The following is a 12,196-nucleotide window of genomic DNA, read 5'->3' as shown; positions in this document are numbered from 1 at the left end:
ATTTAAAGGTGGTCAGAATTAGCCCTTTTCCTGACTGTAAATCAGTTGCTTATATTTCTAATCTGCTTATGTATAAAATCCGTCATTTGTGTGTGTGTCCACATGCCCCTCTAGAGAGAAAATTAGTGCCTTCAGTGTCAGACCCAGCAGTGCCTTCTCAGAGCACAGAGGTCCAGCCTCCTCCTCGCAGCTCCATTCCCAGCATCCTCTCCCAGACTTTGCCTCACAGCACTGTGCCAAAGTGGGTGAGTGTCATCTCCAGTATAATTTCACTTAATATTAGAGAGTTATAAATCAGCCTCAATGATACAGCAGTACTGTACTACTTCTAAAATAATATTGGCCTGGTTACTGTCCAGGCAGAGGACTGCGCTCCACCCAGGCCTCCACTCCCCCGCCTCTACGACTATGAGGAGACACCCCCTGTGGTGCCACCTCTTCCTAAAGAGGCCTCAGTCATCCGCCACACATCAGTGCGTGGACTGAAACGCCAATCGGATGAGAGGAAGAGGGACAAGGAGAGTGGGCAGTATGTTGTCAATGGGGACTGTAAGGTATAATGTGATATCTATCTAAAAAACCCTCCATCCTGTTGTACTTGTTTTGTGGAAACCTTCTACATGCAGCCTTGGGTAAATTCTTTGTTAGATCTTAAATGGAAGGAGGTTTAGAAATCTAATGTGCAGTCTCTTGGACTGGCAGCTTAACATTCAGCTTTACAGTCTGTGCTTCAGCGAAAGACCAACAAAGGATGTCCTGTGAAACCTTTTCTGATTTCAGACTGACTTGCGATCATACCTGAGTGAACCAGAGCTGCCAGGAATGAGTGAGCACAACACTGGGTGTGATGTTGACTACCAGTATTTCCCAAGCAAAGGTATCTGAACAATAACATGTAAGATGACTATTCAGCACATTTTACAGGAAATAAAGTTTCCCATTTCTTTCTACCTTAACCAAACCTGCAGTGTCCCACAGCCAAGCCAGATGATTTTGAAATGTAAATGTGGCACACGCACTAACACCCTTTTTTAAAACCCTTTTTATAGAGTACACATTAAAAAGTGCATTGTGATTTGTTTGTTTCTAATTTAAAATGTCCTTACTTGAAATAGGCTCTGCAAACTTTAAATAAAGTAATGAAAACTTTAAATATGCATGTAAAACTGTATTAGTGTAGTTGAATTTATTGTCATCCACAAGAAAAAACAAATATTTGAGGTGGTTCACTGTCTGGAATACAAAACCTCTTCTAGATCCTGGGACGTCCTTTTAAAAAAATGAGGAATCCAATTTTTCTAATCCTTTCACCCAAAGTTTGTATTCTGCATCATAAAATGATTCTTGTCCCATTGTTATCAACAAGGTCTGTCAGGCTCCTCATCTCTACTGACCGAGTCCAACATCTCGTCGTACGTTACCCTAAGGAGAGGCCCTGGGAGCTCTGCAGCCAGGGTGAGTCAAGGTGGAGGTATCAGCAGATATGAGCAGCTGCAGAAATTCAGTCTTTGCATAGGACTGGTTTGGAAGAAAATATAGATTTAAACATATGTTGAGGGTTTAGGTCTATGGACAACATCCTAACGTGCAGATGCATTGTAGACATTACCTAATTAATTACTTTTGCTATAAAGACTTAGGTTGTTAAATATGAGCCATCGATTCATGGATAATTTAGAAATAATATTTTTTATGTATACAATACAAATATTAGGCACAGGTGTAGCATTTGATAAGCAGGTTATAAACTAGGCCATGGATCTGCTGTTACTGCATGGTGTTTAAATCTGTCACTTTCACTATTGCTGTCTCATCATTTTGTTTACGTCTCTCACTGCAGTCTTCCATCCTTTTTTACTTTATACCAGTTTTTTATCTTCTCTTAAGCTACGAACCCTCCATCCCTTCTCTCACTTTCATCCAGATGTTGTTCCAATTCTCCCTGTATCTTTCCTCCATCCCTGTCTCACCAGGACAGACCCAAGAGTGCCTTGGAGCGGCTGTCATCGCCTACAGAGGACCAGCAGCTCCTGAGCAGCCAGCCTCGAGGCCGAATGACTGCAGAGGAGCAGCTGGAGCGGATGAAGCGCCACCAGAAGGCGCTGGTCCGTGAACGTAAGAGGAACCTCAGCCAGGGGGAGCGTTCAACCTCCACCGCCACCACCCACCGGTCTTCCTCTTCCTCCAGGCTGCCCTCCAGCACCTCGGACCCTCCGGCCTCTGTACGTTATCCCCAACCCCCACGAAGCAGCAGCAGACACAGGGAGCAACACCTTCACCACAACTGCTGCTATGCTACCCTCCAGCCCCCTGCCACATAATAACCTAGCAGGAATGCTAACACACTAGCACTGTCTGCCTTTTGTAACTGGTGGTTGTTGATGTTAGCTGCAAGCACTAATACACTAAAGGGCAGGAGTGGTGCAGCTAGCTAGCTTGGTTAATGCTTTAAGAACAATGGGAGATCAAGTGAGCACAGGGGATTGTGGGTATTGTGTGGCTAGTGTTGGACTGGGACAGAATCGCTCCCCGTTCATTTTATTTTATTTTTTTAAAGGTGCAGAGGTTAAATTGAACCTTGTTACCACTGCCCCCAGTGGGACCTCACTGACACAATTCTGAATGTAAATCCACTGCGAAAAGGAGAAAGTAGAGAGAAAAGCCCATTTATGTACATCTACATACTGTGTACTTGTACACTTTTATTTATTTACTGAGGGATATTTTCAGTATACAGTTGTACAGTTATTTTTTGTAGAGATTTGCTACATAGAGCATATAAAAAAGTGTGAGAAATGTTGGCAAAATAAGTTTTCAGGTTGATGAAATGAAGAAAGAGGCATTGCTAGTGGCACAAATCATAATCACACCTCCCTGCTTTCTTTTCTTCAGATAAAATCCAAGTGCCTTGTTTTGCTGATGATCCTTTTGCCTTTGCCCCGAAATTTACCTCCTTAATCAACACTTCAGTTAACTGTAGTTTGTTTAAAGCATGTGTCTCCACTACAGAATCACAGAAATGATGTAGGAGTTAGCTTTAAGGTTGCTTTTCTGTGTGATAACAGGAAGTTGCATGGACACTGCTGGTTTTAACCTTGACATTTGAAATCTAGCCTTCAGCTAACTGGGCCCATTGGCTTCAGTGAGGAATGCTAAGAATGCTAAAACTCCTGGGTGAAGAAGTACTACAGTAATGTTCAAAAAAAGATGAGACATAACTACCAGATTAGTTTATGGTTACAAACTAACACCTTCATAACCAGATTGCTGTGAGATCTGCTTGTAATCAAACTACATTTCCCATAGGAATCCTTGGAATCAAAGTTCCCTGTAACTACAGTCAGAACATAGCCTGTTAGTACTTTTCACCTTTTTCTACATATAACCATAAACACTAAATCATCTTTAATTTCAACTCCACCAGCATAAACTTTGTCTTTTACATTTGATATTTGAATTAACATCCTCATGAATACAGGCTTTTCTTGTATGGAAAGAGGAGCTGTACTCCAATCTGAGTACCTTCAAGTGGCCTATGCTGTGCTGTTTTATGCATCAGAAATATACAGGACTGGGTTGAAATGCAATAAAAAATAATAAATACAAGTATGAGCAAGGAGTGGACAACTTTGTCATGGGAAATCTGTGTGGCCCATAAGAAAAGGCCAGTATAGGTCATGTGAATTGGCAATATTTGACATATTTGTGTAAAACAGATTTAGTGGTGCAGTTTATTTATTGATAGTGTGGGTAATAATTAAATTCATTTTTTGATAAATCACTTTTTTGGTTAAAAAACAAAACAAAAAAAAAACATCAGTTTTGTTCAACTAACAGTCCTAAACCCACAATAATATAAAAGAGATCAAAGCAGTGAAAATCTAAAGATTTCTGCCATTTTCCTTGATAAATTACTTTGACAATGGATTAGGTTTCTGTTTACCAGCCAGTCGAATAATCTGTTCCAGTACTTAAGCTGATGATGTGCTTAAAATTCAAAATGTGCGTCGTACTTTACAGTTTTGGTTTTCTATGGTGCTGCTGTCTGCTCCTTGTTTTTGTTTTTTAACAAGTATTAATATGGGAAGCTTTCCTGCCATATTGCTTTTACTTTTCCACAGCAGAATGTTAACAGTATATCAGATAAAAGAGAAAAATAGTTTCAGGACGTTACTCAGTTGAAGAATAGAAATAATGTAGAGAATTTAGAAAAGTGGACTGCTTATCAAAACCTAATTCGCTGTAATTGAGAAGGAACACAAAAATCTTTTTCTTTCCTATCATGTAGAGATTTGCACTCGACAATAAAGAGTTTCTTGCTTCTGAACCTCCTCTTGGCTGTGGTTTTCCTGATCTGGTGGTGACTTTTTGAATTTGTGTCTGCATGGTTTCCTCTTTTTCTGTCCTTCTGGGTGCCACTGATTTTCCTGAGCACAAGGCATGGGGTTCAGTGTTTTTCAGAGCATGTGAGCAGAGCAGCAGTTCAGACCCTGCTGCAGGCTACTGGAGTGGGAAGGATGCATGCATGGCTTTGATGCTCCTTGGATGGTTACTCACAAGTACCCCTCACCACACACACACACACACACACTCACACATACGTATTTGTTATAGAATAAGAGTCAGTGAATTTTTATTCATGCAAATGAGTGTAGGAGTGTTGTATAATTACACCTTCCAGAAAATCAGACCAATTATCTTTGGGAATGATACTAAACATCATCCTGTCAAATCCCTGGAGAAAGTATTTGCTGTAATTTATTCCTACTTTTACAGAAATCTTGGACTGTTATTTGTCTCCCTCTATCTGCTGTAAGACTTGCTGCAGTGATATATTTAACATTTTTATATAGAGATTTTTTTATAGATTTGTTTTAGAAATGTTTCCTTAGTATAAATCCTTAGGGCACTAATCTAAATTAAGTGTGACCCCTTTCAGTTTTCAACTGTGCTATTGTCAATGCTGGTTTTCACGTTTTATTTTTCACTACTGTAAGTCTTGAGGCTGTCTCTTGTCCTCTGCCCTTCCTGCCATGACTCCTTGTGGGTTTCACTTTATTGAAGAGTATAAACATTTTGTTATTAACCGTCACTGATCTATAATAAACACTAGAGCTGCAGCTAGTACTTATTTTATACTGATTTAGCTGCTGATTATTTTCTTAAAAATAGTAAAATTGCTCAAGCCAACTTCTTTAAATTGCTTGTTTTGTTCTAACAGTCCAAAAAAAAGATAATTGAAGATAAAAGATATTTAATTTGGATTTAGAACAACCAACAAATATTCAAAGCTGAGACACGAACCAGTAAATACTTAGCATTTTAGCTTAAAAAATGACTAATCAAATGCTAATATTTTCAGCTGTACAAACATTCATATTACAAAACTGTAGAGGCATTTGCTTTTGACTGCAGTCAGTGATGTTTTGCTTACACAAAAATCTGGTTAACTTATGGTGACAATGGCTCAAAATCCATTTTCAAATATATTAAAAATGCTAAATGTTTTAAACAGATGTCCATTCCAGGTTTTGTGATTGATTTATATTTACTTTACTGAAAGAGTTAAAAAAGTATGAAAATGATACCAGCAAATATAGTTTTCACACGTTTCTGACTGTAATCCTGACTCCTGTCTTTTTTAGGTGTTCGAATGGCAGGAGGAGCGACTGGCGGCAGAAGGTCAGAGCGATGAAGGCTGGAACCAGGTGAAAGAGAGGGGGAGGATCCAATCAGACGAGTGGGTGACAGCCGTGGCCACACATGTACGAGAGGTGGATGTGGAGCCACTTGACTATCACCTGGATATCAGCAGAGAGGTAGACACACATCTAGACTCTAGACTCATCTGTCTGTGACTGTAGTTAACAGGCTCAGCTCCTGTGCATTAACTTAGCAATAATACCTGAGAGGGGAAGTATGTCTAATGTCTATTGGATAAGGTCAAGCACATGACCAAGCTGGTACCTCTGCTGCAATGTAAACACAGAATACAAGAAAGCAGTAGTTTTTGTATAGCATCCACTACACTGATCCTCAAAATAAGGGGACAATATATGGCTGACTACTGTTCTGTCTAATGTGCAGCTGTCCAAACCACAAAAAGTTCCCATCCCAGAGCGATATGTAGAGTCTGACCCTGAGGACCCAGTGAGTCCAGAGGAGCTGGAGGAACGCTCCCGTCGGGCCGAGCGCATCAAGAACCTCCTGGCCAAATCCAGGTAGACAGCATTTTAAAAACTACACTAGAGCTCAGATCACACTGATTTTGTGCATATTAATGTCAGTAATATAAATATTTTGCAAATGCTCCCTGCTGCAGGCTACTGGAGAGGAAAGAATGTATGTCTTTGATGGTTTGTGGGTGATTACCACTGCATTTATTTCAAGTGACACTGAATGTGAAGTAAATAAGTTACCTCCAGTGTGCTTTTCTCAGTAATCATTCAGACTGTTTGTGTATGACAATTAGCAGAAGGAACACCTTTTAGTTTAAGACTAACCACTATCCTGTTGGAAAGCTCATTTGTTGTGTGTGTTTGTGTGCTTTCCACAGTGTTCAGAACATACAGCCTTCCACACTGATGGACTTCAGTGAGCTGGACTCGGCTCTACAGCAGCAGGAGAGGATCATGAATGTGTCCCACGCGTTGGCCTCAGAGGCTTCACGCAAGAGCAAACTGGTTGCAGGTTAGTGCACCCACATGCCCTTGGCTTTTCAGCATCAAACAAATATTTTCCCAGTACATGTGTTTGCAGAAGGGCCTGCTGCAGTAGTAGATTCATCTGTTAAATAGGTTTGCAACCAATTATAAAATGTTCTTACTCCATGCTGCTTCTATTAGAGAAGCGGATTATCATTTTAGATTGGTAAAATGTGATTTGTTTTTGTACCTGCTTGTGCAGTGACTGAGTGGCTGGAGAAACAGTGAGCATGGCCCAGGTACACGTCAGTTCCCATTTGGGTGGTGTGAATTTGTTGTGTTAAAGGGGTCAGTGTACACACTTTGCTTTTAGTCATGATTTTGCACAGATTGGTGACTCAAGGGACCCAAACCTGTTAAATTATTCACTTTTCCCATTTAATGTTATAATATGGCAGCATTTAGTGTCCATGTTGGACATAAGAACATTTTATATGTCTCATATTCATCAATTTTTTATTTATGCATACTTGGAAGAAGGCTGTAGCAGAGTGGTTAACACCACTGCCTCACACCCAGTAGGTTCTGGGTTCAAACCCAAACTGATCTGGGCCTTTCTGTGTGGAGCTTCCTCCCACAGTTCAGACATGCAGCTTTGGAAGTGGAACAGTAGATTATTCCAAGAAAACAACCTGAAAGCCTTTTATTTTGAAAGATGACAATTTTTACCTTATGGCTGAACAGCTGGGGTTAGTAATGCTTTCTTTATTTCCATCAAGTCCCTAAACAAATCTGTGCACAGTCCTGGTTTCTTTGTTTTGGGTGATATTTTCACCAAATAGTTGCAGGTTTCTGCTCTGCTAATCTTCTGTTGTGGCTTTGGTGAAGTGTGATGGCGTACAAAACTATAGTGTTACACTGGACAGTTTCCTCTGGCAACAGTTTGTCTTTGTAAAATCTACTCAAAATATTTTAAAATTAAAAGTTCCTCTGCAAATGAATTTGCATTTAATTTGCAGAGGAACTTCTGATGCAAATTAAAGATGTGTTTATGTGTCCTGACTACAAAAACAAATACTGATGTTTTCATGTTTTTTTTTTCCAGCCAAAGCTGTTGCAGAGCATTGACCCCCCCCCCCAAAACCATACAACAGAAGATTCTTTGTGAAGGGGAAGGATCAAGCTGCTGCCAACTCTTTGATTCACTTGTAAAATAACACAAACTATCTCTTTTATATGACTGATAATACACACACGTCTTTAAGAGTTTATTTGAAAAAAAAAAAAAATCAGTTTTTACTGCTTCTGAACTCACATTACTCAATCAAATGATATAACGCGAGTGAAATGCCTTTTCAAAATCTGCAATTACCTGTTTTGCAGTTTGGTTTGTATTTTCATGAGTTAATTAGATGAAGGTTTAAGGAAAAGAAGATCAGCACACCCAAATCAATAAAAGTACTTTTTTCTAGAGAAGGCATAGGCAGAAGCTTTTTGCTTTTGTTCCTCACTGTGCTGAGAATGATAATAATAATATTTGTAGATTTGGGTGCGCAGCCACTTTTTGTTTTCTTTAAACTTTGTATGTGGACTTTGGTTGAACACACCCAGACTCACCTTTCCTTCAAATTCAGTTTCTGGACTGGTGAGAAAATGTTCACCTTTAACGAAAGAAAAGGGAAATGAAAGTCAGTGCCAGTTTATGCTCAGATTACATTAGGAATGTACTGACATTCATTTATTTATTCAAATGTTTGGCTTCAGAGCCTTGTTTAACTTGTATATTTTCTCAACACTGTCATCCACGGATCACTGTCTTGCCATTCACCTCAAATGTATTAATAATAATAATAATAAAAGTTTCAAACACATGCAAAAGTCACAACAGATGAAAATTTCATCATTTTTCAAAATGTCACCACAAGAATGTGGCAAAAATAACCATACGAAGTGTACACACACTTGTTTTCACATAATTTTTGCTTCATTTCTTTTGCTGTGATTAATCATATGAACATGTTCTATAGAGTGTGAATATTTATAACACATCTGGCAAAAAATATAATTTGAAACATTACAATTAAACCTCACAGTGGGATATGACCTTCAAGGTTCAAGCTGGAACAACTGTCGTTTTAAAGATACTGCATTTCCTAAAAGGACTGTGACAGAAACAAAAGATAATGTTCTTGACTCACCAAGCTACTCTGGATTCTTTGGTCACTGGTAACAGCCTCAGACAGACCTCCACTTATCTTCAGTATTCCCTCAGGCCAAACTCATCCAAAGCTCAGAGGTCAGCAACTCAAGAACCAGAGCAGATCACTGAAGATGGTGGTCTAAATACAGGCTACTCTTCTGCTCCACCAGTTGTGAGACCTGTTAGTGACAAGAAGCAGAAACGGCACAATTTTCATCTTACTCTGGGGAAAAAGCAAAAAAGACCATTTCTCAAAATATTCCTTAAAGCTCAACTCAACTAATAAGAATTCAGTCATTATGTTTAGAGGTATCATTACTCAATGTTGGAAATCATTAGTCTGTTAGTGCAAATCATGAAATATCCTGATTTTGAGTCTCCTGAACTACATCACTACCAGGACTAAAAAGCCAGAAAAGACTTGTGCACCTTTCTTTAGTGAAGTTAGGGCCATTTTCCATAGAGGCATCACTTTTCATGGACACACAGGATGAAGCAGGTAGGTTTGACTTCTCAAAATGCATTGATCTGCAAAGATAAAGAACCAGCACGTCACAATACATTCATTTATAAACTCATGACAGTCATTAGGATTCATTCTCTTGGAGTCACAGTCAACATTTGTCATAATAAATCACTATAGGGAAATATGAGCGGCTCACAGTTATCGTCTCCAAAGCTACAGTACTGTGCTCAGGCTTGAAGCACATGAAATGATCAATATCAAGCTAGTGAAGCTTCCCTTGTGCCTGGAAACAAGTGAGCTTTGGTGTGAGAGGTGTGCTGAAGATTGCATTCTGCAATGTCACCACTAGATGCCGCTAGATCTTTCACATTGTACACACTGCAATTCTAATATTTAGCATAATGAGAGCCAGTATTATATATTCCCTGTAATACACAAGTCCTATTTTCTTATTATTGAGCAGGTAGAATAAGAAGCCAGGTTCAGTGTTAATGGCTAAGTTCCTGAGTTGGGCCCAGTTTGATTTTAGTAGTTGTAATAGACACACACACAGACTCTCTTAACTTTAAGGAGATGCTAATGTTAGCATTAGCATTTCTTCAGCAGGTGTTTTGTCAAAACCTGCTGACATGTTTCTCCTTCGTAAAATCAACCAAACTTTTCAGGTTGCTCAGTTTAGTTCGTAATGTAATGCTGCTCAAAAGGAAATATCCTTCATAGTTATCCCATTATGCAGCTTTAAAAACTGGTTTAAAATTTGTTGATTCAGTTTAACATGTTCTATTTATGTCTTTCCTCAAACACAAAAAGTGTTTTTACCTGTCGTGTCTTTGCCGACCCAGACAAACATCTGCTTCTCTATTTGTTCAGCTGCTTTGTGTTCACCCATGTGACTCAAGGATGTTTGTGATCCACCTTTAAAAATATGCAAAGGTCTTAAGACGCTTTGGGTTAAATAACTTGATTTACCTGCAAACTGGTTTGATTTACAACATTAAAACATGGTTTAAGTCATGAACGTGAAACATTTAAACCTGCAGCAAACTGTCTTTAAAAAATAGCCTGGTCACCTACAAAATTATTTCATTTTCACATTTATTTAAACTGATTTATTTCTATTTCCTTTATTTATTTCTATTCAAACCCTTCATTTTTTTCAGTTTTCTTATGTTGCAGCCTGATACTACAGTTGTTTAAATTAATTTTTTTCCCCTCATTGATCTATACTCTGACACAACAAGCTTTGCTCACCTGGATTGGAGGATGTTCTGCCATTCTTCTTTGTAAATCCTCTCAAGCTCAGTCCGGTTGGATGGGGACTGTTGGTGCACAGCCATTTTCAGGTCTGTCCAGAGATGTTGGACAGGGTTCAAGTCAGGGTTCTGACTCTAGGACATTCAGAGTTGTCCCTAAGCCCCTCCTGTGGTGTCTTGGCTGTGTGCTTTCGGTTGTTGTCATGTTGGAAAGTGAACCTGCAGCCCAGTCTGAGGTCCTGAGTGCTGGGGAGCAGGTTTTCATTGAGGATATCTCTGTGCTTTGCTCCATTCAGCTTTCTCTCAGCCCTGACCCCAGTCCCTCCTGCGTCCCTCCTGGGATGGTATTGGACAGCTGATGAGAGGTGCCTGGTTTCCTCCCGACATAACATTTAGAATTAAGGCCAAACACTTCAATCTTAGTTTCATCAGACCAGAGAACCTTGTTCCTCAGTCTGAGGGTCCTTCAGGTGCTTTCTTGCAAACTCCAAGCACCTTTAATGTGTTTTGCACTGAGGAGAAGCTTCTGTCTCACACACTCTACCATAAAGCCCAGATCAGTGGAGGCTGCAGCGATGGTCCTCTTTCTGGAACTATGTCCCATCTCCACACAGGATCTCTGGAGCTCAGTGTGACCATCAGGTTCTTGGTCACCTCTCCTACTAAAGCCCTTCTCCCACAGTTGCTCAGTCTGGCTGGGCGACCTGCTCTTGGAAGAGTCCTGGTTATGCCAAACAGCTTTCATTTGAATATTATGGAGGCCACTGTGCTCCAGGGAACCTTCAGTGAAGCAAACGTTTTCTGTAGACGTCCCTGACTCTGTGTCCTAAAACACTCTTGTCTCTGCAAGCAGTTCCTCATGGTTTAGTTTTTGCTCTGAATGCATTGCCAGCTCTACAGAGAGGTGTGTGCCTTTCCAACCATGTCCAATCAATGTAATTTCCCACAGCTGGACTCCAATCAAGGTGTAGAGACATCTAAGCAAGGATCAAGAGAAATGGGAGGAGCATGAGTTCATTTTCACGTGTTGTTGCAAAGGGTCTGAATATTTATGTAAATGTGATATTTCAGCTTTTGCTTTTTAAGAAATGTACAGACATTCCTAAAGTTTGTCATCACTTTGTCATTATGTGGCACTGATCCGTGAGAAAAACAGAATCTAAACAATTGTAGAATTGTAGTATCAGGTTTGACGTGTTTCTCCTTCACAAAATCATAAGCCAGTTTTTTAATAAGCCCAGAAAAAGATGCCAGATACATCTGCAGTGATGAAAAGCTGCATGTTTCCAGAGACATGTTTGATCATCAGAGACCCCCTGTGGTTTCACTTTCATTTCAGGTTGCTCGTTTTCTAACAAACACAAAAACGGTTTTTACCTGTCGCGTCCTCGCCGACGTCTTTCTGCTTGTTCCGTGTTTGAGCAGCTGCTTCGTGTTCACCCATGTGACTCAAGGATGTTTGTGATCCGCCTTTAAAAACATGCAAAGGCCTTAAGACGCTTTGGGTTAAATCAGCTTGATTCACCTGCAAACTGGTTTGATTCATAACATTAAAATAAGGTTTAAGTTATGAAGGAAAAATTTAAACCTGCGGGAAATTGTCATTAAAATGACTCAACTTTTATTTTCACGT

General features: G+C 39.8%; 1 protein-coding gene and 1 long non-coding RNA gene across 12 annotated transcripts in view; one reads left to right on the top strand and one right to left on the bottom strand.

The window, feature by feature from the left end:
• The window catches only part of LOC113132473 (pleckstrin homology domain-containing family A member 7-like), a 99,540-nt gene extending 91,479 nt beyond the window's left edge, over positions 1 to 8,061 (top strand). For 10 of the 11 annotated variants that reach the window (XM_026310561.1, XM_026310553.1, XM_026310551.1 and 7 more), the window contains 10 exons: positions 115 to 245; positions 360 to 554; positions 781 to 877; positions 1,367 to 1,455; positions 1,974 to 2,222; positions 5,646 to 5,819; positions 6,088 to 6,221; positions 6,557 to 6,690; positions 6,907 to 6,943; positions 7,750 to 8,061. In XM_026310561.1, the coding sequence (XP_026166346.1) occupies positions 115 to 245; positions 360 to 554; positions 781 to 877; positions 1,367 to 1,455; positions 1,974 to 2,222; positions 5,646 to 5,819; positions 6,088 to 6,221; positions 6,557 to 6,690; positions 6,907 to 6,932 (1,229 nt within the window). In that variant the 3' untranslated portion in view covers positions 6,933 to 6,943; positions 7,750 to 8,061. The remainder of the gene's footprint in view (positions 1 to 114; positions 246 to 359; positions 555 to 780; positions 878 to 1,366; positions 1,456 to 1,973; positions 2,223 to 5,645; positions 5,820 to 6,087; positions 6,222 to 6,556; positions 6,691 to 6,906; positions 6,944 to 7,749) is intronic. The other variant, XM_026310552.1, reaches the window with a different exon arrangement.
• Positions 8,062 to 8,151: 90 nt separating this feature from the next.
• Positions 8,152 to 10,762, bottom strand: LOC113132475 (uncharacterized). Its single transcript, XR_003295900.2, has 4 exons — positions 10,562 to 10,762; positions 9,274 to 9,372; positions 8,843 to 9,023; positions 8,152 to 8,305 (listed from the first exon to the last, which is right to left on the bottom strand). It is a non-coding gene; the product is annotated as an uncharacterized LOC113132475 (long non-coding RNA).
• Positions 10,763 to 12,196: the final 1,434 nt, after the last annotated feature.

Source organism: Mastacembelus armatus, chromosome 6 (genome assembly GCF_900324485.2).
Source record: "Mastacembelus armatus chromosome 6, fMasArm1.2, whole genome shotgun sequence".
NCBI lineage: Eukaryota > Metazoa > Chordata > Actinopteri > Synbranchiformes > Mastacembelidae > Mastacembelus > Mastacembelus armatus.
The sequence above is the reverse complement of the archived record's forward strand: the minus strand, read 5'-3'. Positions and strand labels throughout refer to the sequence as shown.